Source organism: Chiloscyllium plagiosum, unplaced genomic scaffold (assembly GCF_037043375.1).
Source record: "Chiloscyllium plagiosum isolate Xiang-an unplaced genomic scaffold, Cpla_swu_hap1 HiC_scaffold_14, whole genome shotgun sequence".
Classification (NCBI taxonomy): domain Eukaryota; kingdom Metazoa; phylum Chordata; class Chondrichthyes; order Orectolobiformes; family Hemiscylliidae; genus Chiloscyllium; species Chiloscyllium plagiosum.
This window is the reverse complement of record NW_028270152.1, coordinates 71,791,850-71,818,325: the sequence shown is the minus strand read 5'-3', so window position 1 is coordinate 71,818,325 and position 26,476 is coordinate 71,791,850. Positions and strand designations below refer to the sequence as shown.

Below are 26,476 nucleotides of genomic sequence, written 5' to 3'. Positions count from 1 at the left end.
TCTGCAGACGCTGGAGATCAAAGCTGAAACTTTATTGCTGGAACAGCACAGCAGGTCAGGCAGCATCTAGGGAACAGAAGATTCGACGTTTCGGGCACATGCCCTTCTTCATTGGTCAGAACATTGAGATTAGGAGTTGGGACATTATGTTGTGGCTGTACAGCACATTGGTAAGGCCACTCTTAGGATACTGTGTACAATTCTGGTCGCCCTTCTGTAGGAAGGATGTTGTTAAACTTGAGAGGGTGCAGAGAAGATTCACAAGGATGTTGCTGAGACTGGAAGGTTTGAACTATAAGGAGAGACTGAATAGACTGGAGCTTTTTATCCCTTGGTGTTGGAGGGTGGGGGATGATCTTACAAAGACTTATAAAATCAAGAGGGACATGGGTAGGGTGAATAGCCAAGGTATTTTTCCTAGGGTGGAAGAATCCAAAACTAGGTTTAAGGTGAGATGGCAAAGATTTAAAATGGACCCGAGAGATACCGTTTTCATGCAGAGGGTGGTACATATATGGAATGAGCTGCCAGAGGAGGTGGAGGTGGGTACAATTATCAACATTTAAAAGTCATCTGGATGGGTATATGAATAGGAAGGGTTTGGAAGGATATGGGCCAAATGGGAGTAGGTCAGATTGGGATGTCTAGTCCACATGGACAAGCTGGACCAAAGGGCTGTTTCCATGCTGTATGATTCTATGACTCTATCACTTGGCACTTCACAGACTTCTGGACTCAGTATTAGGTTCAAAAATTTCAGATTGGAATCAGTGTCCCAACTTCCTCAAATTACAGCTTTTGTTACTGGTTCTGCTATTCCCTCTTACACCTCGTCTTGACCCATCTTTGTATCTTGTTCTATTACATCCCTTTGCCTTTCACCATCATCCCCTTTTTTATTATTTAATCTCTCCTGCCTTCCATCCCATGGAGAAAGTGAGGACTGCAGATGCTAGAGATCGGAGTCGAAAAGTGTGGTGCTGGAAAAGCACAGCCAGTCAGGCAGCATCTGAGGAGCAGGAGAGTTGACGTTTCGAGCATAAGCTCTTCATCAGAAATTCCTGATGAAGAGCTTATGTTCGAAATGTCAACTTGCCTGCTCCTCTGATGCTGACTGTCTGGCTGTGCTTTTCCAGCACCACACTCTTCGACTGCCTTCCATCCCACCACTGACAATCCCTTTTGTTCTATTTCTACCTTGCTCCATATCCAGTTTCGATACTGGCTTAAAAGCTACATTTATAACTTTCTCCAACTCTTTTCTGTCACTCCTTTACTTAAGATTCTCAGGTTAAAAATGCATCTTACATTTATAATCAACCTGTTTACAGATGCCACTGCACACCACTGGTGGTACCTGAACCCAGGCTTCTTGGCTCTGAAGTAAGGCATTACCAAAACAGACAGGCTTTGATTTAATCACTCGTCTGGAAGGCAGGCTCTCCAACAGTGCAACAACGTTACAAAATCAGCCTGGACTCTGTGTTTAAATCTCTGAAGAGGCACAGTGGTTTGAACTGCTGCCTCACAGCACCAAGGACACAGGTTTGATTTTAGCCTTGGGTGACTGTCTGTGTGGGGTTTGCCTGTTGTCCTGGTGTGCATGTGGAATTCCACCTGGTGCTCTGGTTTCCTCCCACAGTCCAAAAATGTGCAAGTTAGGTGGGTTGGCCAAACTAAATTGCCCATAGTGTCTACAGATGTGCAGACTAGGTGGAATGATTATGGTAAATGCAGAATAATGGGGGATAGAGTGGTTGGGTTAGTCTGGAGGATTGGTGCAGACTTGATGGGTCAAATGGCCTCTCCTTACACTGTAGGATTCTGAGCAGGACTTGAATCTATTGTCTTGAGGCTCACAACTAATTGAATTAATAACTGGAAACCATCACAAATTTGTAGTTTCATAGAATGTCACTGTTCAGTTTGTATAAAATAATGAACAGTCCAAAAGTATAACTTCACCTATAGTCATAGAGTCATAGAGATGTACAGCATGGAAACAGACTCTTCAGTCCAACTCATCCATGCCGAACAGATATCCTAAATTAATCTAGTCCCATTTGCCAGCACTTGGCCTATATCCCTCTAAACCCTTCCTATTCATACACCCATCCAGATGAGTTTTAAATGTTGTCATTGTACTAGTCTCCACCACTTGCTCTGGCAGCTCATTTCATACACACACCACTGTCTGCGTGAAAAAGTTGACCCTTAGGTCCCTTTTAAATCTTTCCTCTCTCACCCTAAACCCTCTAGTTCTGGACTCCCCCAACCCAGGGAAAAGACTTTGTCTATTTACCATATTCATGCCCCTCATGATTTTATAAAAGGTCACCTCTGAGCTTCTGACACTCCGTAGAAAACAGCCCCAGCCTATTCAGCCTCTCCCAAAGCTCCAACCTTTACAAGTTTCACAACATTCTTCCTATCAGAGGGAGATCAGAAGTGCAGACAGAATGCCCAAAGTGGTCAAACCAAAATCCTGTACAGCCGCAACATGACCCCCCAACTCCTATACTCAATGCACTGACCAATAAAGGAAAGCATACCAAACTCCTTCTTTACTATCCTATCTACCGGCGGCACCACTTTCACTATGAATCTGCACTCCAAGATCTCTTTGTTCAGCAATGCTTCCCAGGACCTTACCATTAAGTGTATAAATCCTGTCCTGATTTGCCTTTCCAAAATGCAGCACCTCACATTTATCTAAATTAAACTCCACCTGCCACTCCTCAGCCCATTAGCCCATCTGATCAAGATCCCATTGCACTCTGAGGTAACCTTCTTCGCTGTCCGCTACACCTCCAATTTTGGTCTCATCTGCAAACTTACTAACTATGCCTCCTATGTTTACATCCAAAGCTTTTATATAAATGTTGAAAAGGAGTGGACCCAGCATTGATCCTTGTGGGACACCACTGTTCACAAGCTTTCAGTCTGTAAAGCAACCCGCCACCAGCACCCTCTATCTTCTACCTTCGAGCCAGTTCTGTATCCAAATGGCTAGTTCTCCTTGTATTCCATGTGATCTAACTTTGCTCGCAAGCCTACCATTAGGAACCTGTCAAACACCTTACTGAAATTCACATAGATCATGTCCACTGCTCTGCTGTCATCAATCCTCTTCATTACTTCTTCAAAAAACTCCATCAAGTTTGTGAGACATGATTTCCCACGCACAAAGCCATGCTAACTCTCCCTACTCAGTCCTTGCCTTTCCAAATACATGTACATCCTGTCCCTCAGGATTCTCTCCAACAACCTGCCCATCACCGATGTCAGGCTCACTGGTCTATAGTTCCCTGGCTTTTCCTTACCACCTTTTTTAAATAGTGGCACCATGTTAACCAACCTCCAGTCTTCTGGTACCTCACCTATGGTTATTGATGATACAAATAGCTCAGCAAGGGGCCCAGCAATCACTTGCCTGTTCAAAGAAATTACATTAAAAATATAGTTTATTGCTTGTGGATAGATATAACTTTTTCCAACTTACATATGTGATGCTAATTTTGTTAGGGACTGTCTGCCACTACCCCCAACTCCCAGTAGCAGAGCATTGCCTAATGGTTGCCGAAGAATCCTGCTGATTCTACAAATATGTTGGATGGCATCCATGAAGAGAACAACCTTCAGCTTGGTAGTGCTTGTCTGATTGAAGTCATCCATGTACTCGTCAATAACTTGTACCAACTGCAAGGAGAAAGAGGAAATTTGATTAAACTGTGTCTTCTTTAGTTTGTGAATTAGATATAGCAATTACAGAATTGCCAAAAAGTATGTCTTCATGGGCTAATGTCTGCATAATTGCTTACATTGCTCTGAAGCGGTTGAATATATCAACCCTGCAGTCTGATTTGCTAATGAAACTGCCTGAGGTAGGCAGGTCTTTTCTGTGTCCATGTAATATTTGCGGGCTGTGGAGACACGGGAATGGTGGTTCTGCTAACAAAACTTAATCAATATCAATAAAAAATATAACTTCAAAGATTCATTTCCTATGCTGCTTAAGAATGTCCAGTTCCCATGTGCTTAGAGAGAAAGAGACAAAGGCACATAATGTCAGATTAGTGGCCCTCCTTCATACTGTCAAAGAATTTTCAAATTAGGTAGAGGGGCTCAGCACCTGGACCTATAACTCATGCAAGTACTCTAATAATCTTGAAATGATGTGGGTTGGACTCAACTGCAACTTATGGCTCATTTTCTATTGGGAAGATCCAAAGATGCTGTTGTGTAATTCCACAGATGATCAAATATCAGACTGAAGATGTCAAGGCCAACTAGGTCCATAAAGGTAACTGGTGTTTTTTTCTTCAGAGGCTCATTGGGTCCTCAGGTCTGGAGACATTTTAGATGCTGTTTTGGACAACAGCCAGAATGTCTGCTGCAGCAGTTATTCCCACTGGGCCTAAATCTCTGGCAGGGGTTGGTCGCTCATGGTAACCTAAATGCGTACATTTAAGGAGGCTTTGGTCCGGCACCACATACTTTGGATGTGTTGCTTTCCTCAGTGCAGGTAAGAAACAAATATCAGGGCTATATATTTTGATCTGAAAAAAATGTTTGTAGCAGATGCTTTCTTCTGAGATAATTACTTTTAGGATCATTAATACAATCTGATATTTTATATTTTAACTAAATCTACCACTTCTCATGCCTGCTGTTCAGCTATCTTTAATGCATGTGCAAGTGTTAGGTGAGGACATGATTGAACTGGAAGCATTGTGTCTGATAGTCAGCACTCATCTATGTAGAATTAATGTCGTTGGGTGCTTCAGTGATGTTAGCACCTATTCCAGCAGATCAATTACATTTGTGGGTCCAGACTGTGAGAGATGACAAGATAATTGACTCTCTAAATGTTCAATCGCAATCTCACCCAACATTCTCCACTGGAACTTTTTAGTAGAACTGACTGGATAGAATTAAGAATTCAGGACTCCTCTTGCTCCTTCCTAGATGAAGTGTTGGCTTTTTCTCTACCTATCACCTTGCTGAGATCAGTTCATGCAACACAACTAGGCTTGGGATCATGTTTTGTTGGGCTCCGTTCCTCACTGGAAGGTTCAGTTTTTGAATGGTATTATCAGAACTATGCCTGAATAGGCAAATCTAAAAGACAACAGTTCTGAGGTTGGTTTGTCAGGAAATCACCACAATAGGAACTGACAAAATTGGAGCTTGAGACTAATGTTCCTGATGTGGCCAAATAGCAGTCCTAATCTTTCAGCACATGTCTTATTTGCCTACACTGCACTTTTGTTCCTAGGTAGACTTCATTTGTGTTCTACAACTGACAATGAAACATTAACTACAACAATACTTTCAGCGCAGAGCACAAATTTACCTTCTCCATATTGTCAATAAATTGGTAGATCCTAGTATCTGATCCAATTGCCATAAAATCCCCATAAAGAACAGGCTGTTGTGGAGCAACTTCTTCAAACTTTGTGCCCAATTCTAACAGCATGCTGTGCATCAGATATTCAAACCAGTTGCGGTCAGTGTCATTCACCAGCCGGTCTTTGAATACTCGACAGCTCTCATGGTACCACAGTCTTAGCAACAAAACTTTTGTCTAAAACAAAAAATAAACAAATAAGAAGACAGTACAAATCACAGGGCAAATGTCCCAAGCACACAGTAAGCTGCAAGGAATTAATGATTTCATGAGGAAAGTTAATGAGAGCTTTTTCATTTTGTATATTTCATGTACTGTAATCATTGGTAAATGGAGGTAGCTTATGTAATGTGTTTTGCACATGTAAGACACAGATTTAAAAACTTCAGTTTAGGGATTCACTCAGTCATGAGGTATCAAAGCATTTTATAAACTCCAATCATAATAGATCCATCTATCTCCTGATGACAAGCCTAATGTTAAGTGCTGGCCTAATTTGATCACAGACGTTAAGGAAAATATTATTTCACTTAAATAACACTGGTGAACACCATGTTAAGATGGGCACATTTCAGGCTCCTGCCAAGTTTTTGTCATTGATAGGATGAATTTCTAAATGGTTCTCACTTACATCAGGCATTGTTTCCACCACCGACCCCCATCTGCCAATCATGTATTGGCTATTTGGCATTAACCCAGGTAAGCATCCAGGAACTCTTTGTTCAAGCAACTCCCTTGCCAAGTGATACTCCCTCTAGTATCAGAGGCCATGTTTAAGGAGGATGAAGGTTTCAACATAATTATTCTGAAGGTAGGGAATGATTTGTGTTGTGTGAAACATAAGTGCTGTTTCTAAAATCTCAATTGTATGTTCAAGAACAATTTTAGTGGGAGGATGAGCTTCATTGCACTTGCACTTTATACATCTGCTCTAGTCTATATTGTCATTCAAATAAACTGCCACAGAAAGGAATGCATCATGAGAGCTATTAGGATTTCTGTGATAGTGGACAACTCAAAATCCTTTTGGATTAGATATTGCTGCCTAAAGCAGTTAAAAATATAGTCAGGGACATTATTTTGGCTAATCTGTGAATGAAGACTCCAGCCTTATTATCTTTGCCTCCATCAGCAATATCAGCTAATTTGTGTGTGATGAATGGGTCAAGCGAGCAATGTGCAAATGGTGTATGATAGAGCACTGGATACTTAAATTGTCCACTACTTGAATTTAATTAATTGGAGTAGACCTTTGCATCCATTCTTAACAGTAATCAGGTGGATCAGCAACTGATGGGCTACATCCTATGGTTCCAAAAGCCTTGGGTGACTGTCTGAATGGAGTTTGCACATTCTCCCCGTGTCTGCGTGGGTTTCTGCTGAGTGCTCCGGTTTCCTCCCATAGTCCAAAGATGTGCAAGTTAGGTGGATTGGCTGTTCTAAATTGCCCATCATGTGCAGGGATGTGTAGGTTCAGTGCATTAGCCTTGGGAAATACAGGGTGATAGGATAGCAGGATGGGTCTGGGTGGGAGGGTCGGTGTGGACTTACTGACCCAAGTGGCCCATTTCAACACTAAGTATTCTATGGTAAATTCTATTCTAAGTACAGAGATTGTGGAGGTACTGGTTATGATTTTCCAAAACTCCCTAGATTCTAGAACAGTCTCAGTGGATTAGAATTAAGCAAATGTAACACTGTTCTAACACTCTAATTCTTGCTTCCCAAGAAGGGAAGGGTTGAAACAACAGGGTACCACAGACCAATTAGCTCAACATCAGTAGATGGTAAAATGTTGAAGTCATAACAATGCACTTAGAAATGTACATAAAATGATCAAACAAATTACTTTACCAAAGGAAAACATATTAGAGTTTGGAAATAAAACAGAGTTATCTGTGAATGTAATGGCAAAGTAATTGGATTGTTGTAAATACCCAATTGTGTTCACAAATATCCTCTAGATATGATAACTTGCTGTACTATCCAAATTGGCTCACAGATGTCTCCAATTCCACACAAGTTTTAATCTGAACTGTAATTTGAAATTACCTAGCAAGGCATCAATTGTGTTAAATGTATTGCAGCAGTTGAAGAAGATATGTCAATATCACCTCATGATTTTTGAGAAGATTTGTAGCTCAGGTTGAGGTTCAGGTTGTAGGTTTGCTCACTGAGCTGGAAGGTGTGTTTTCAGAAGTTTTGTCACCATGCTAGGTAACATCATCAGTGAGCCTCTGGTGAAACGCTGGTGTTCTGTTCCGCTTGCTATTTATGTGTCTTGGTCTGCTAAGGTGGGTGTTACCATTTCTGGTTATTTTTCTCAGAGGTTGGTAAATGGGCACCAAATCAATGTGTTTATTGATGGAGTTCCTGTTTGAATGCCGGGCCTCTAGGAATGTCTCTGTTTAGTCTGCCCTAGGATGGATGTGTTGTCCCAGTAGAAGTGGTGCCCTTCTTTGTCTGTTTATAAGGATAGTAGTGATAGTGGGTCATGTCTTTGGTGGCTAGTTGGTGTTTGTGTATCCTGGCGGCTAGTTTTCTGCCTGAGTGTCCAACGTAGTGTTTGTTACAGTCCTTGGAGGGTATTTTGTAAATGACATTTGTTTCTGCAGGTTGTTCGGATACTATTTTAAATATCTGGGTCAATCATGTGCACCAGGCAAAAAACATTTGATCTTTAGGTGGAGCCATAACTCAAACATACCTGAGTACTATTAGATTCAGCCATGAGTATACCCTGGAAAACCTTTGATAGATCACGCAGATTGAAAGTGTAGTGTGACTTGGCAGGAGTTGGGAGTAGCTGTGATGTTATGGTGGAGTATACTTTGATTGTTGCAGCAACGAGTGGTTCATTCGTAAGTTTCACCTCTTCAGCATTATCTGTGAAAAACAAATCAGCTAGATTTTAATAAAACTCCACACCGAAATTTAAACTTATACTGAAAATTGCTTAAACATTAGCAAGGCTGGGAACCACTGTCTCCCTCACAAGCAAAATGATGGCTGTCAGAAGAGTAAGTGACAGGGACTTCCAAACCAGGAATTCCTGGTTGTGATGCTGGTGGAGAAATCCAGCATTTCTGTCTTGTCTGTTGTGTTGCACGAGTACCAACCAAATCTTCTTGAAAACTTCTGAAAATCCTCTGGAGCAATCACCTTCCTCCGGTGTTGACAAATCATGCAGCTGCTAATGTTTAGACCTTGATGGGCCTGCCATTTTTTTACTTTTGATTGGAATGCAAAACAGCCTACATTTTAAATGCATCTGAGATCATGATACTCAGTAAGCTGAGAAATTAGAGTGATGTGAAACTACTCTTTAATATTTCCACATCAAATACAGACTTAAGGTCTACCATAAGATCACTCCCTGCTACAATCTGACAAAGCACAGAAATCCCTCCTTTAGGAAAATATCCCACTTCCACATATATTGCTGACAATCAAAACAAGGGATGCCAGTACTGGGGATGGAATATTTTGTCACTTTTGTCACAAAGCTGGTCCTTTTTCTAAAAGCTGTTCCTTTTCTCAAGGTTACTGTGTCCTTGATTTTTTTTCAGAGGGGTCGTAAAACACTCCGGGCTCTGATTAGCTGGGTTTGACACAGATGAAAGAGTATTAGAAGGCCTTTTTGTTTATATTTAGACAGATGAGAATTTAGGCCAAAACTTATGTTTTAGAAGTGACCTTTATAAATGAGTGGTCAGTCCTAGAAGCTGAAGTCTTGGTGGAGTCAGTTCAGCAGTGGGCTGTGTGAAAACAGGCTGCTAGACACTCTCTCCTTCTGCCCTTCTAACTTTGACCTGTGAGTCTTTGTTTCACTTTTTGCTCTGTGTTTATTGGGACTGTTGTGTATACTCAGAACAGCATAATTAAATCTAGTTTGGTATAGTCTGAGTTCTGTGGGTATTCTATATTCTGTTCTTTATGTTTCATTCCATAATTTTGCGAATAATTTTTTGTCTATTTTAAAACCTGATAGTCAACCTAGCTAACTTACTCTGCTTAATTTTCACTATGCACTTACCAAAACAAATTGCAAGGTTACAGTTGCCTGCTTATGAATGTTTTGAATGGTCTAGCCTAGTCTATAACACTTTAAACCCAGTGTCACCATTGGTAATTCCTAGATCAGCCTGAGGTTGCATATAGAGTGAAGAACTTTTAATCCTTAATAAGACTTCATTTCAATTTTGTATGTCCATTTAGCTAGTCTAATTGTAGTGCAGTACCATATTTTGCCAAATTAGCAGTTATGTGGTGTGCATACCCATTTTAAAGAACTAGGTTCAAATGGCATGAACTAACTTTACTCAGAAGTTTTAACAGCTGAAAGAGAGAAAAACTCTGGCTGGCTTCAACCCAAGCTCTAACAGATGAAAGGACAAGGTCAAACTCCATTGTGACACAGAGTGCTCTGTGCCTTTTTGTTTTCTGAGCAAGAATTACATTCAGTTCAATTGGTCAATATTGGCATTTTTACCCACATGGGATGAAGGTGTCTGAACTCAAATCGTCGACTCTGTTTTCTCTCCACAGATGCCACCAGACTTGAGTTTGTTTCAGATTTCCAGCATCCATAGTTCTTTGTCTTCTTTGTTTTGGTATCCTCACATTCCATCTACCTCATTTCAGTCTTTCAGTATATTTTCCACTTCCTTTTCTCCTCTATATTTGTTTAATTTCAGTTTGAAGGCATTTGAGCTACTTGCCTGAATTACTATCTTTGGAATTGAGTTACACATTCCAACTACCAAGTCAAGAAATTTACCCTTATTTTACTATTAGAATTATTAATAATTATCTTGTATTTACAACCTCCAGCATTAAATTCACACACAGATGGAAAGATTCTTGGACCAACAAGCCTATTTAAAACATTCATAACCCAAACTGTTCAATTTTTTCCACTGGCTGTGATCTATTAGCTCTTGTGCAACTCTTGCTATTTTTCATACCTTTTTCAGCATTTCTTAAGTTCTTTTTATGACACAGAGACCAGAACTATATCAATATCCTGACTGCAGACTGACCATAGTCCTACATGAGTTTAATATAACCCCAATATTTTTGAATCTGATATCCTAAGAATAAATCCCAATCACTCGGTAGCATTTTTAATTGCTTTGCAAATCTGATTTTAATAATTTATTCACCTATACTGGATCCCCTTGCTGAAAAAGCAGGCAAGTGGAAAATATCCCTTATAGGGAGCCGGCAAAGCCACAATAGAATGAATGACCTCTTATAGTACAATAAAATTAATTATATTTTCAATCTCTCATATGTTTGCCCTCCCACCACTATTCCTGAATCCCAAAATTAGATTAAATGTTCTATTAGTAAAGTCACTGTGGTACTACCAGACCATAGGTCTGCTCTCTCATGAGACAGACGACTAGTGGTGGTTTAACCTGAAGGTTATCACACCTCAGGCAAGGGGAGAGGTTGAAAGGAGAATCCTTCATGGATACCTCAGCCGGTGCAGGAACTGAACCCATGCTGTTAGCATCACTCTGCATCATATATCAGCCATTCAGACGACTGACCTAATCAATCCCCTTTTTGTTAGTATATATGTGACGATGGTGAAAGTGAAATCATTTGTATCCAAGGAACTCACTCAGCCAACTATCCAAGATCGTAGAAAATATCTTCAGTTTGCTTGTGTCATCCATTTCAATAAAGGATAGATAATTGAAATGTCGTGTGTATCGAGCAGTGATTGGGTTTCTTCCACCACCTGGTGGCCCCATGGCACAAACAAAGTTGATATCCCATAGCTGCCTGAAGGCTCCTGCAACAAGAGATAATGTGCACAGCATAAAAAACAATTGGATCCAAAATCATATCTAAATGAATTCAAACTGATTTAAAGTTTGCAATACTACTATTTGATAACATTTCTACTTCTTTAATTTGGACAGCAATTGCTGAAAAATCCCAAATATGTTAAGAATATCAGCAGAGTGGCTCACTTTTTCTTGATAGGAATGAAATATCTTCCATTTTCAGGGATAAGTCCTCTGCAGGACACATGAACATGCCCAGCCATTATGCATTTTTAGAACTAAACAAAAACCCGGGGAAGGTTTGGTTCCCGGATGCATTCTCAATGGAAACACTTCTTCCAATCAAAGTCAACTTGTCAATTAACCTGCATCAGTTTCTTATATACAGGGAAATCTTATTCCCTTTAAAATTTGGCATTCTTGTGTCTGCCCTGGTGAATGCAAGACAAAAAGCTTTGACATCATGTTGTCTTTGTCAGCAATATTCTCAAGAATCTAATTCCTGAATGTTGTGTACAGACATTTAGCCAACATTTCCTCCTCCACGCACTCAGTATACAATTTATCACATCTCAACTTTAATTTGCAGAAAATACTGATGGATAGGGCTAGGGAGAGTCCCAAGATATTCTATAAGTATATCAAGGGGAAGAGGATAATCAGGGCAATAGTAGGGACCAAGGGGCAATCTGTGTGGAGCTGGAGGACATTGTTAGGGTGTTGAAAGAGTACTTCACACTTGCTCATTTTATCTCCTCTCTCCTCACCATCCAAGGTACCAAACATACTTGCCAGGCAAAACAGTAATTTATCTGTACTTCATTCAATCTAGTCTACTGTATTTGCTAAATAAAAATGTAAAAAAACTGCAGATGCTGTATATCAGAAACAAACACAGAAATTGCTGAAAAAGCTCAGCAGGTCTGGCAGTATCTGTGAAAAGAAATCAGAGTTATGTTTTGTGTTCAGTGACCCTTCCCCAGAACTGTAGGTGGCTAGGAGGATTTTCTTTTATGCAGAAGAGAGGGTAGGAGGGAGGGGGTAAGGAATAATCAATAGGTGGTTGGAGCTAGAGCCCAAAGAGAGAGAAGAACAGTTGGATAGACAAAGCAGTGGATAATAATCTAGCTAGGAGGGTGAATATCTATTAATGGGGACTGTTAGTCACGAACAATGCATTATGTGTCATAGCAGACTATGTGATAACAAGGCCTGGTGTGTGGTGGTGGGAGCTAGGACATAGGAGAATTCAGTTCTAAAGTTATTGAACTCAATATTGAGTCCAGAAGTCCACACACCAGGCCTTGTTGTCACACAGTCTGCTATGACTCAGAACCCATTGTTAGCCACTAACAGTCCCTATTAACAGCTATTCAAAGTCTTAGCCAGATTGTTATCCACTCCTGTCCAACTGTTCTTTTCTCTCCTTGGGCTCTATCCCCAATCACCTATCGATTACTCCTTTTCCCTCCATTACTACCCTATCCTCTGCATAAAAAAGTGACATTTTCCTAACTACCTTCAGTTCTGATGAAGGGTTACCGAACCCGAAGTTAACTCTGATTTCTCTTCACAGATGCTGCCAGATCTGCTGAGCTTTTCCAGCAGCTTATGTGTTTGTTTCTATTTTATTTGCTATGCATAATGTGGTCTCCTGTACAGTGGAGAGATGAAGTGAAGACTGGATGACCACTTTGGAGAACACCTATGCTCTGTCTGAGCTTCCAGATGACGGTCACTTCAACAGATAACCATATTCCCTAGCCCAATATTTCTGTCACAGGCCTGCTGTAATGTTTCGGTAAGCCTCAGTGCAAGCTTGAAGAACAACAACTCTTTTTCCACTTGGGGATCCTGCAGTCTCTAGGACTCAATATTAAGTTTAATAACTTTAGAACTTGATATATCTTTCCATGTTTTTTACCCACTCCCACACCCAGTCCTGATATGACATGGATTACTTTTTGCACAGTCACTCATTTTCATCTATTTCTAGGCCCAGTATCACATTATATGGGTTGCAGTCAGTTCAGCTCTCCCATTTTCTGCTACTTTTTGCTCTTATTATTCAAAGTTTGTGAGAAGATTTGTAGCTCGGGTGCTCATTGTTGTGGTTCTGTTCGCCGAGCTGGGAATTTGTGTTGCAGACGTTTCATCCCCTGTCTAGGTGACATCCTCAGTGCTTGGGAGCCTCCTGTGAAGTGCTTCTGTGTTGTTTCCTTTGGCATTTATAGTGGTTTGTCTCTGCTGCTTCCGGTTGTCCATTCCAGCTGTCCACTGGAGTGGCCGGTATATTGGGTCCAGGTCGATGTGTTTGTTGATAGAATCTGTGGACGAGTGCCACGCCTCCAGAAATTCCCTGGCTGTTCTCTGTTTGGCTTGTCCTATAATAGTAGTGTTGTCTCAGTCGAACTCATGTTGCTTGTCATCTGAGTGTGTGGCTACTAAGGATAGCTGGTCGTGTCGTTTCGTGGCTGGTTGGTGTTCATGGATACGATCGTTAGCTGTCTTCCTGTTTGTCCTATCCAGTCCTTGCATGAGATTTTGTACACCATGTTGGTTTTGCTCATGCTGGGTATCGGGTCCTTTGTCCTGGTGAGTTGTTGTCTGAGAGTGGCTGTTGGTTTGTGAGCTGTTATGAGTCCTAGTGGTCATAGTATCAACAAACACATTGACCTGGACCCAATATACCGGCCACTGCAGCGGAGAGCTGGAACAGACAACCGGAAGCAGCAGAGACAAACCACTATAAATGCCGGAGGAAACAACACAGAAGCATTTCACAGGAGGCTCCCAAGCACTGAGGATGTCACCTAGACAGGGGACGAAACGTCTGCAACACAAATTCCCAGCTTGGCGAACAGAACCACAACAACTCTTATTATTACTTATTAAGCTTTTCTTTTGTCCTGCCCTGTTACCATAATCTCTTTGTTTACCTACCCTGTCATATCTTTCTCAGGGTTCCATTTCTACCTATGTGCCCACCTCTCTCCTTCACCCCACATCCCCAACTTTAGTTTCAGCAAAAATACCACTTTTTCCAAATTGCTAACAGTTCTGCCAGTTCTGATGAGTCGTCACCGGATTTAAAATGTTAACTCTACTTTCTTCCCACAGATACTGCGAGACCTGCAAGCTTCTCGAGGTGCAGCATTCAAGTCGGACGGCCCATACCTATACAGAAAATCCAGATATGACGACTGCAAAGCCATCAGAGATGCCAAGAGTCAGTACTGGACAAAACTAGAGCACCAAACCAACTGTATGGACTCCTGCCTCCTGTGGCAAGGCCTAAACAACATAACAGGATAGAAAATGAAGCAGACAAAGAAAGCAGACAAAAGACACATCGGTCTCTGATGTACTCGATACTTTCTTTGCTTGGTTCCAACTGAATGCCAGTGGTGTAATATCACCTGTCCCAACATCCCCAAATGCACCTATTCCCTCAGTCTGCACTGCAGATGTCAGATTGGTTTTCCTGGGAGTCAACCCAAGGAAAGCGATAGGCCCGAACGGAGACCCAGCCATGATCTTAGATCCTGTGCGGACCAGCTGGCAGAGGTATTCACTGATATCTTCGACCTCTCCCACATACAAGCTGAAGTTCCCACCTGAGAAGACCACCATCATCCAGTACCTTAAAAAAAATATGCAACGTGCCTGAATGACTACAGCCCTGTGGCTCTGACATCCGTAATCATGAAGTGCTTTGAAAGGTCGGACATGACCCATATCAACTCTAGTTTCCCAGCCTGCCTCAATCCCCTGTTACCAATGTAACAGGTCCACAGTGGATGCCATTTGTCGAGTCCTGCACTCATCTCTGGAACATCCAATCGTCCTTGACTACAGCAACTGACTACAGCTCCGCCCCCATTATCCCCTCCAGACTGATCTAAAAACTCTGAGACTTAGGTCTCAGCTTCAGCCTCTGCAACTGGATCCTCAGCTTCCTGACCGACAGATCACAATCAGTGAAGATAGGCAACGCATCTCCTCCAGGACAATACTGAGCACTGAAGCCACCCCCAAGAATGCATTCTCAGCCCCTACTGTACTACCTGTATACCCACAACTATGTTGCCAAATTCTAGACGAATGCCAGGTTTGCTGACAATATCACTGGAGTAAGATGGATATCAAACAATGATGAATCAGAGTACAGAAAGAAGATAGAGGGCTTGGTGATATGGTGCAATGATAACAAACTCTCTCTCAATGTCAGCAAAACTAAAGCCCTGATCATTGACTTCAGAAAGAAAGGAGCAGAACATACACCTGTCCACACCAACAGAGCAGAGGTTGAGATGATCAAGGAGGTACAACAATGTCACATCATCCTCAGGCAGCTCAGGAAATTTGACATGTCCATAAGGAACCTCGCCAACTCTTACTGACATTTACTCACACCTTCTGACACTTTTGATCACCCATAAAGACTTGTTATTCAGCATGTTGACACTCCACTCACACCATTTGTACGAGCTTTTGATCTCACCACCTATAAATTCTTTGCCTGTGTGCTTCCCTCTACTTCAGCTGATAAAGGAGCAGCACTCTGAAAGCTTGTGATTCAAATAAGCCTTTTGGGACTGTAACTTGGTGTCATATGACTTCTGAACTTTTACAGATACATCATAGAACACAGACTTTCTGCGTGCATAATGACCTCGTACTGCAACTGCTCTGCCCAGGATCAGAAGAAGCTACAGAAGTGTGCACAGCCCTGACTATCATGAAAGCCAACCTCCCATTCACTGATTCAATTCACACATCTCATTGCTGTGGAAAGGCTGTGTAGATAAGGCTAGTGCTGTTGTTGCAGTTTATATGGATTTCAGCAAAGCCACATGGGAGACTGATAAAGAAATACAAAAGCTCATGGGATTCAGGATAACTTGACAAGGTGGATCAAAAAATTCTTAATGGTGAGAGACAGAGCTGTTTGTTGACTGGAAGCCAGTATCCAGTGGAGTACTGATCAGTGCTCCTATTGTTTGTGATATTTATAAACAATAAAGGAGAAAATGTGTGGGAGATAATAAGTACATTTGCGAAAGACACAAAGATTGGTCGGGTGGTTGACCGTGAGGAAGAACATTTTAGGTTACAGAATGGTATAGATGGATTAGTCAGGTGGGCAGATGAAATTTAACCCAGATAGGTGTGAGGTGGTGCACTTTGGAATAAGTAACAAGGCAATGGAGTACTCGGTAAATAGTAGGATACTAGGGAGCTCAAAGGAACAGAAAGATCTTTGGGTGCTTGTTGACAAATTCCTGAATGTATCAGGACAGGTTAATAGGATTGTTAAGACGGCATATGGACACCTGGCTTTATCAGTCATTACATAGATTATTACAACAGGGAAGTTATGTTGGAGCTGTACAAAACTTTGGTTTGGCCATAGCAGAGTACTATGTGCAGTTCTGGTCACCACGCATAGGAAGCATGTGACTGCATTGGAGGGAGTGCAGAAGACAATCACTGTGATGCTCTCTGAGATGGAGCAGTTTAGCTATGAAGAGAGGCTGAATAAGCTTTAGTTGTTTTCTTCAGAGCAGAGAAGGCTGAGATGGGACCTGATTAAGAAGCATGGATCAATAACAGAGGCATCATTTTAAGGTGAATGGCAGGAGGTTTAGAGTAGATTTGAGGAAAATGTTTTACCCAAAAGATAGTAGGAATCTGGAATGCACTGCCCGTGACTGTGGCTGAGGCAAAAAAAACCCTCAGCACCTTTGAAAACTACTAAGATGAACATTTGAAATGTCATAATATTCAAAGCAATGGGCCCAGTGCTGGAAAGTGGGCATAGAGCAAAGTTAGAATAGCTGTTTGTTGATACAGACATGATGGGCTGAAGGGCTCTTCAGTACTGTATGATTCAATGATTACAAGTGAGGATGTGAAAAATCTTGGTCAGTGAAATTTTACATGGTATAGAAGAGATGGACAACAAATACCTTTAAGAACCAAATCTTAAAAAACACAGACATACCTATCATTTTCCTGTCATACCAGCCACGATGATCCATCCATTGTCGCAAAATTTCAATAGGAGGCTGTGCTCCATATGTCTCGAGGGCTGGCATATTCAGATCATCAATGAAGAATATAAAATACTTTCCAAGTGGTGGCCCATATATGCCTTTGCGTCTGATAACAGAAATCATTTACAATGATTTGAGAAAAGAAATACTTCAGAACAGGTTAAAACAAAACCATATTGTGAAACTATCCTAAAGTCAAAGAAAAAGAGATAGGACCCCAATTTATTATCACCTGTTTTGCACTACCATCAATTAACAACTTCAAGCAAAATATTCTAACATACAGAAACCATCTGGTTAGCGTTAGAACTCAGCCAATATTTGCCTCATATTAGAGAAAGGATAGGCCTGAAATTTACTGATGCTGAATCCTTTTACAGACATGGTATCAATGCAATATTGTTTAACGTAGTGGTGTGATGAAAAGTACATTAGACACATAACTTTTGGAGTTTATATTTCAAAATTGTGGCATGTGGGTGTTGGTTAATTTTGTGAAGAGTTTTCTTTAAAGACCTACAGGTCAAAGATGCTTTTCAGAACTTCTCTTGTTGTTAAAGAAGATCTGCAGTCTTGTGTGAATATGCCTCAGTGACTAACCACCACATTAAGGAACCAACTAAATAAAACAAAACATGTAATCTATCAAACCATCTTTAATCCTGGGAACTTGTCTTATCAAGTAGTACCATCAGTTGGATACGGACACGTACACACATTCTGCTCTGGAAGAGCACAGTCTGGCTTAATGGTAGTGGCATCAAAATAGTTCCTGGCTAAAGAAGATATTAGGCATAGAGTCATAGAGTAATACAGAATGGAAGTAGACTGTTCAGTCCAACATGCCCATGCCGACCAGGTATCCCAAACTTAAGCAGTTCCATTTGCCTGCATTTAATCCATATCCCTCCAAACCTTTCCAAATGTCTTTTAAATGTTGTAATTGTACCCATCTATACCATTTCTTCTAGCAGCTTACCACACACCACCTCCTGTGTGAAAAGGTTGCCTGTCAGGTCCTTTTTAAATCTTTCCCTTCTCACCTTAAATCTAAGCCTCTACTTTTGGACTCCCCTATCCTTGGAGAAAGACCTCACCCCCTCATGATTTTATAAACTTCTATAAGGTCACTCCTCAGATTCCAACACTCCAGGGAATGAAGTCCCAGCCTATTCTGATATTTCAAACTCTCCAGTCCTGGCAACATCCTTGTAAATTTTATCTGTACCCTTCCAAGTTTAGCAACATCCTTCCTATAGCAGAGCGATCAGAATTGTATGCAGTAGTCCAAAAGTGGCCTCATTAAAGTCTTGTACAGCTGCAACGTGATGTTCCAACTCTGATACTCAATGCTCTGACCAATGAAGGCAAGCATGCCAAATGACTTCTTCACCACATGCCTACATGTGAGCCACTTTCAAGGAACTTTGAACCTGGACACCTAGATCCCTCTGTTCAACAACACTTCCCAAGGCCCTACCATTAACTGTGTAAGTCTGGTCCTGGTTTGCCTAACTGAAATACAACACCTTACACTGTATGCCTGTTTGAGGACCCTTTTATAAATTGGGCCGTGTTCTGGAAAGCAAGGTCTAGATACAGGCTAACCAACAGACGTTGGAAGACCGTGGTGGCTCTTTTAAACAGGTGAGTTTTAAAAAACAACACAACTGAACAACCATCCCTTGGTCACTTCCTTCCTCTAGCTTACCCTCTCATTCAAGATCAAACTGAGGATTTAGCCAAAGATGTAGCAGCCCAAATTCAAACCCTCTTCACCAGTGAACTCAACCATAGGTACCCACAGCTTACCAGTCTGACCTACATGAAATCTGAGGCTCAATATCAAGTGGACTCACATGAATAGATTCATTCAGTGCAGAAAAAGCCGTTCAACCCATTGAGTCTGCACTGACATAACTACCACTAAAAATGCACTAATCCCAATTTCCTGCACTTGTTCCATACCCTTATATTGTGATATTTGAAGTACTCATCCAAATATTTTTTAAAGGTTGTAAGATTTCCAGCTTTCATTACCTTCCCAGGCAGTATATTCCATATTCCCATCACCTGCTGGCGGAGAAGTTGTTTTCCCCAAGTCCTCTCTGAATCTCATGCCCCTTATCCTAAAACTATGCCCCCTTGTGACTGAATCCTCAACAAGGGGAACAGCTGCACCCTATTCACCCTGTCCATACCCCTTATAATCTTAAGAATCTCAATCATGCCTGCCTTTTATTTTCTCTGCTCCAGAGAAAACAATCCAATCTCAGAGTCATAGAGATGGACAGCATTGTAACAAGCCATCCAAGACGACCAGATATCCCAACCCAATCTAGTCCCACCTGCCAGCACCCGGCCCATATCCCTCCAAACCCTTCCTATTCATATATCCATCCAAATGTCTCTTAAATGTTGCAATTGTACCAGCCTCCACCGCTTCCTCTGGCAGCTTATTCCATACACGTACCACCCTCTATGTGAAAAAGTTGCCCCTTAGGTCTCTTTTATATCTTTCCCCTCTCACCCTAAACCTATGGCCTCTAGTTCTGGACTCCCCCAACCCAGGGAAAAGACTTTGTCTATTTATCCTGTCCATGCCCCTCATAATTTTGTAAACCTCTATAAGGTCACCCCTCAGCCTCCGACGCTCCAGGGAAAACAGCGCCAGCCTGTTCAGCCTCTCCCTATAGCTCAAATCCTCCAACCTTGGCAACATCCTTGTTAATCTTTTCTGAACCCTTTCAAGTTTCACAACATCTTTCCGACAAGAAAGAGACCAGAATTGCATGCAATATTCCAACAGTGGCCTCACCAATGTCCTGTACAGCCGCAACATGACCTCCCAATTTCTGCACTCAATACTCTGACCAATAAAGGAAAGCATGCCAAATGCCTTCTTCACTGTCCCATCTACCTGTGACTTCACTTTCAAGGAGCTATGAATCTGCAAGGTCTCTTTGTTCAGGAACACTCCTTAGGACCTTACCATTAAGTGTATAAGTCCTGCTAACATTTGCTTTCCCAAAATGCAGCACCCCGCATTTATCTGAATTAAACTCCATCTGCCATTTCTCAGTCCATTGGCCCATATGATCAAGATCTTATTGTAATCTGAGGTAACCTTCTTTGCTGTCCACTACACCTCCAATTTTGGTGTCATCTGTAAACTTACTAACTGTACCTCTTATGCTCGCATCCAAATCATTTATATAAATGACGTAAAGTTGAGGACCCAGCACCAATCCTTGTGGCACTCCACTGGTCACAGGCCTCCATTCTGAAAAACAACACTCCACCACCACCCTGTGTCTTTTACGTTTGAGCCAGTTCTGCATCCAAATGGCCAGTTCTCCCTGTATCCTGTGAGATCTAACCTTGCTAACTAGTCTCCCATGGGGAACCTTGTCGAACGCCTTACTGAAGTCCATATAGATCACATCTACCGCTCTGCCCTCATCAATCCTCTTTATTACTTCTTCAAAAAATTCAATCAAGTTTGTGAGACATGATTTCCCACCCACAAAGCCATGTTGACTATCCCTAATCTGTCCTTGCCTTTCCATCTTGTCCCTCAGGATTCCCTCCAACAACTTGCCCACCACCGGCGTCAGGCTCACTGGTCTATTGTTCCCTGTATTGTCCTTACCGCCCTTTTCAAACACTGGCATCACGCTTGCCAACTTCCAGTCTTCCGGCATCTCACCTGTGACTATCATACCACACTGTGTTGTGGTTGCTATCACCTAAGTGTTCCTCCACTACCACATCAAACATTTGTCTAGCGTTTTCCCCCAGAACCAGATCCAGTACGGTGCTGTTCCTTTTTGGGTCTCCTACATATTGATAACTTCTCCCAATAGCTCCAGCAAACCTATTTACAAGGATGTTTGCCCCAATATGGTACACCGCAGATCATTCCATGTGTACATGTCCCACCTTCCCCAAAAATCGCCCCAGTAATCCAGGAAGCTAAAACACACCCTCTTGTTCTAACTCTTGAGCCATGAATTCACTTGTTCTATTTTCCTATTTCTAAACTCAGTAGCATGTGGCACCGTGAGTAATGAGGAGAAAGTGAGAACTGCAGATGCTGGCGATCAGAGCTGAAAATGTGTTGCTGGAAAAGGAATCCTGAAGAAGGGCTTATGCCTGAAACGTCGATTCTCCTGTTCCCTGGATGCTGCCTGACCTGTTGCGCTTTTCCAGCAACACATTATCAGCACCGTGAGTAATCCAGAGATTACAACCATTGAGGTCCTTCTTTTTCATCTATCGTCTAGCTCCCTGAATTTTTGATGTACGACCTCATTACTCACTTTGCCCATTTCACTGGTATCAACATGTGCTACGACCTCTAACTCATCACCCTCCACTTTCAGGATGACTTGCAGCTTCTGAATCACATCCCTGACCCTAGCATTAGGGAGGCAACACACCATTCTGGAGTCATGTCTTCGGCCCCAGAAATATCTGTCTGTTCACCTGACTAAAGAATCCCCTTACATTATTGCTCTTCATTTCTTCTTCTTCTTCCCTCCGTGAATAGTCAATCTGCTTGTGGTGCCAGAAGCTTAGCTCTGACTGCATTCCTCCAAGGCACCACCACCGTCATCAGCTTCCAAAATGTAAAACCGGTTAGTGAATGTGACTCCAGGGGACTCCTGCATTACCTGCCTGTTCTTTCTGTACTCTCTAGTGATCACCTATTCCCTTCTTTCTTCTAGTCCCTTGATCATTTTTCTAAATGTGCTATCCATGTAACTCTCACCCTCACAGTGCACCACAGTGTCTCCAACCGCTGCTCAAACTCAGAAACCCGGAGCGCCTGCTTCTTAGCTGGGAGCACTACGCACATATGGTAATCTAGGACAGATGTCAGTGTCCAAGACTTCCGACATATGACAAGCTGCACATTCTAGTCAGCTGGCCTATCTTGACATCTCTTAAATTTACAATTAACGCCTAGAATTGGATTATTAGTCTTATTTTGTTAGACTTCCTACTCTATCACTAAGGTTAACTGTAACTAAGTTCCCACTGCTCTAAATCTGTCAAATAGAGATGAGTTAACCAGTAATTGTCAATAATTTACATTAGACTTATTTGTTCAGGGACAGCCAATGATTTTCTAATGGTTGTATAGGCTGGCTGAGATTATCTGGCCAAGTAACATCGAACTGATTGCATTAAGATATCACTGCCAGCCAATAAATTTTAGTACCACCAGAGAAACACTTCACTGACTTCACCAACCCTGGCAGCTGCAACATAAAAATGTATTTTGTAGTTTGCCAATCTTAAGTAATCTGATTCTAATTGCACGAGACAGAATTCATGGCCAATACCGTGTTCCTCATACTTGAGATTACATTAACTGATCACTTCTGCACCTTCTTATAATGAAGAATATGCTTCATATGGTTAGGAGACAAGAAGAAAAATAAATCACATTTATTTGAAGGAAAGATAATAGTTCCATGTGTTAGGTTTACACTGATATGTAATTCAACATTAGAACACTTATAAAACAATGAAAAATAATGCATTCATTATAGGTATGCTCAAGATGATGATGTGGAAACTATTAGATCTATTGTTTGAGATTTTAGAAACTGCCACTTATTTGATCAATTACTGGGTGATCAGAAACTGCTGACCTCTCCCAATTCTACAGTACTGACAGTTGCTTAGCTACTAACTCACCTCTTATCAAGTTTACTGTCAATGAAGTCCTGTGTTTGATTAGCAGATGTACGAGCTGAAAATATCAGAAAATGAGAGATGTAATCGGAATGCATCTTTTTAAGGAGCTTGTCGGAGATGGTAAGAGTCTTTCCAGTTCCAGTTGGTCCAATACATAACACCTTATCAGAAGAGAAAATAGCACAGTATTCAAGTCTGTTGATTATGAATACTGATAATATATGCCAGAAATTACTTTGTGTGATGTTAACATAGGAATACTTAGTGCATTTAACAAGATAGGAACTCAGACCGAAAGGACAGTTTCTCAGCTTCATCTTTTTAAAAAAGCATTACAGTAACCAGCAACATACTAAGATCTGAATAAATATCTTTTTTAAAAAAGCTGACCTCATGACTAATTTTGTGAATTCACAACTACTTGATCTCATTTACAGGGCAACACAGTGGCTCAGTGGTTAGCACTGCTGCCTCATAGCACCAGGAATAACAATTCAATTCTAGCCTTGGGTGACTGTGTGGAGTTGCACATTCACCTTATGTCAGTGTGGATTTTCCCTAAGTACTCTGGTTTCCTCCCATGGTCCAAAGATGTGCAGGCTACGTGGATTTGTCATGGTAAATGCAGGGTTATGGGGGTGGATCTGAGTGGGATACTGTTTGGAGAGTCAGTGTGGGCTGAATGACCTGCTTCCGCACTATAAGGATTCTATGATTCCAATTGTTAGTGTTCAAACCAAGTTTCATACATGGGTCAGTAAATGGTTCCCCTGGATTGGCAATGGTTACTATTGGAGTTAGATGTTTAGAATAGGGATGCTGTCGATGCTGGTAAACAGCAATGCGAGTCATCTATATCCCTATGATCCATTGTTCTTCAAAAATTCTGGGTAATTCCCATTAACTCACTATTTCTATATTAATAGATACCTTAATACAAAACAGAGCAGGGTACAGCCAAACATCATAACTGTGCTCCAGGCCAAACTTTACATCAGTAAATCCCTGCGATCAGTTTATGTTTTCTAAAGAGTTCTAATCCATTCATTTGTCAGTGAATTCTTTTTTCTACATTTTGGGAATGATGCATCACTTATCCAAGGGAATGTTCCATTTATTGTTGTTAGTACATTAATCACTCCCAGGATATCTCTGCTGGAATTATGCAGAGCAGTGTCCTAGATCTAACCATCTACCATTGCAAAAACATGACATTCCTTCCATACAGTCAAAAGTGCAAGCTTTTACTGATGATTGCACAATGCTGGGGCTGATTTCGCTGGAGTGTCAGAGGCTGAAGGGTGACCTTATAGAGGTTTTTAAAATCACAAGGGGCATGGATAGGGTAAATAGACAAAGTCTTTTCCCTGGGGAGGTGGAGTCCAGAACTAGTGGGAATAGGTTTAGGGCGAGAGGGGTAAGATATAAAAAGGACCTAAGGGGCAACTTTTACACGCAGAGGGTAGTGCTTGTATGGAATGAGCTGCCAGAGGAAATGGTGGAGGCTGGTACAATTGCAACATTTAAAAGGCATATGGATGGATGTATGAATAGGAAGGGTTTGCAGGGATATGGGCCAAGTGCTAACGAATGGGACTAGATTAGGTTGGGATACCTGGTCAGCAAGGAGGAGTTGGACTGAAGGGTCTGTTTCCATGCTGTATATCTCTATGACTCTATCGATTGCGACTCCTCTGATACTGAAACAGTTCATACCCAAATGTAGCAAGACCTAGACAGCAATCAGATTTTGGCTGATAAATTAAAAGCACTGTTTGTGCCACACAAGTGCCAACAATGACTACCTCTTGCAAGAAGTAGTTCTAATTTTGCCGAGAAATTCAGTGGCATTTCTAATGATGAATTGTCATCTCTAATCTTCCTGTGGGTTACTTGACACCATCTACGACAAGGCATGAGACACTTTCAACCATTCACTCTGTCCACCTCCAAGCACCAGCAATGTTAGAGAGTCATAGAGTCATACAGCCTGAAAACAGACTCTTTGATCCAACTTGTCCATGCCGACCAAACTTCCCAAACTAAATGAGATCAAGTAGTTGGGTGGCACGGTGGCACAGTGGTTAGCACTGCTGCCTCACAGCACCAGAGACCCAGGTTCAATTCCCACCTCAGGCGACTGACTGTGTGGAGTTTGCACATTCTCCCCGGGTCTGCGTGGGTTTCCTCCGGGTGCTCCGGTTTCCTCCCACAGTCCAAAAATGTGCAGGTTAGGTGAATTGGCCATGCTAAATTGCCTGTAGTGTTAGGTGCAGGGGTAAATGTAGGGGTGGGTGCGCTTCGGCGGGTCGGTGTGGATTTGTTGGGCCGAAGGGCCTGTTTCCACACTGTAAGTAATCTAAACTAATCCCATTTGCCTCTGCCCACATCCAGCGAATAAAAAAAAACTTGTGAATATAAAATATCCAAAGACAGTTTTGAAGATGAGTGGACGAGCTTTTTCCAGCATGTTGGCCAATATCATCCCTTGTGCATACAGATTATCAGTGTCACACTACATATGTAGGTGTTCTGTGTGCCCAAATTTGCTGCCATGTTTCTTCAAATAACCTGCATGGAACAACTTACTGGTTTCTTACTGATTAGAAGCATTGACAACAAATATGACATGCGTATGGTGTCCTGCGTTGGAATGATGATGTCAGAATAATTAGTATCTTGTGTAATTTCTATTTCTGGAGCAGATGCTATCCAGCTGACCCATTGGATCTGTAATATAAACCAGTATAATTAGGGAGTATAAGCACATCAAGTACCAAATTTCCACAGACAGACCAGAATGTTATCGTTGTCAGTAACTCAGTAACAAAGCAAATTACCTATAATACATTGGCATCCAGCTGGTAAAATAGACCCAAAAAATCTAAATTAGTGGAGAAACTCAGCAGGTCTGACAGCATCTGTGGAGAGAAAGCAGAGTCGATATTTTGGGTCCAGTGAATTTCATCAGAACTTCTGATGATGGGTTACTGGAAGTGAAACACTGACTTTGCTTTCTCTGCACAGATGCTGCCAGTCCTGCCGAGTTTCTTCAGCAATTCAGCTTTTGTTTCCGATTTCCAGGATTTGCAGTTTTTTATTTTATACAATATATCTGCAAGTGTTTACATAGCTTAATAAGAATTCATATTAAAAGGTTAAAATAGAGAAGACAGGTCTCTTTAGTGTCTTTTCTTTTGCTTAAGCCTTTCCCTGCTATTTCCATAACTGAGGGGGTAGGAGAGAATCTATACCAAGTCATTCAGTGATGTAAATCTTGGTACCCTAAGTTTTCATTCCCTGTGGCAAGGGACTAAGGTTTGCCTACAGCATTTGAAAGTCACTTTAATAACAGTCAGCACGTCTCGGAAGAAAACTTACAGTAAAAAAGGTAATGTAGAAATGACGTATGAATGCTAAGTGAAAGTGTTCATTTGTTTTATCTTTGTATAGCTTCATGTCCTTTTGATGTGCTCAGTTTTCTGCTTGTGAAAATC

At 41.5% G+C, this 26,476-nt stretch overlaps 1 protein-coding gene across 2 annotated transcripts in view; it reads right to left on the bottom strand.

The window, feature by feature from the left end:
- dnah1 (dynein, axonemal, heavy chain 1) overlaps positions 1-26,476 on the bottom strand; it is a 422,195-nt gene that overhangs the window by 155,902 nt on the left and 239,817 nt on the right. For both annotated transcript variants that reach the window (XM_043708503.2, XM_087994517.1), the window contains 7 exons: positions 25,569-25,709; positions 22,980-23,140; positions 17,219-17,376; positions 11,043-11,216; positions 8,118-8,296; positions 5,357-5,587; positions 3,503-3,699 (listed from right to left, as the gene is read on the bottom strand). In XM_043708503.2, coding sequence (XP_043564438.2) covers positions 3,503-3,699; positions 5,357-5,587; positions 8,118-8,296; positions 11,043-11,216; positions 17,219-17,376; positions 22,980-23,140; positions 25,569-25,709 — 1,241 coding nt within the window. The remainder of the gene's footprint in view (positions 1-3,502; positions 3,700-5,356; positions 5,588-8,117; positions 8,297-11,042; positions 11,217-17,218; positions 17,377-22,979; positions 23,141-25,568; positions 25,710-26,476) is intronic.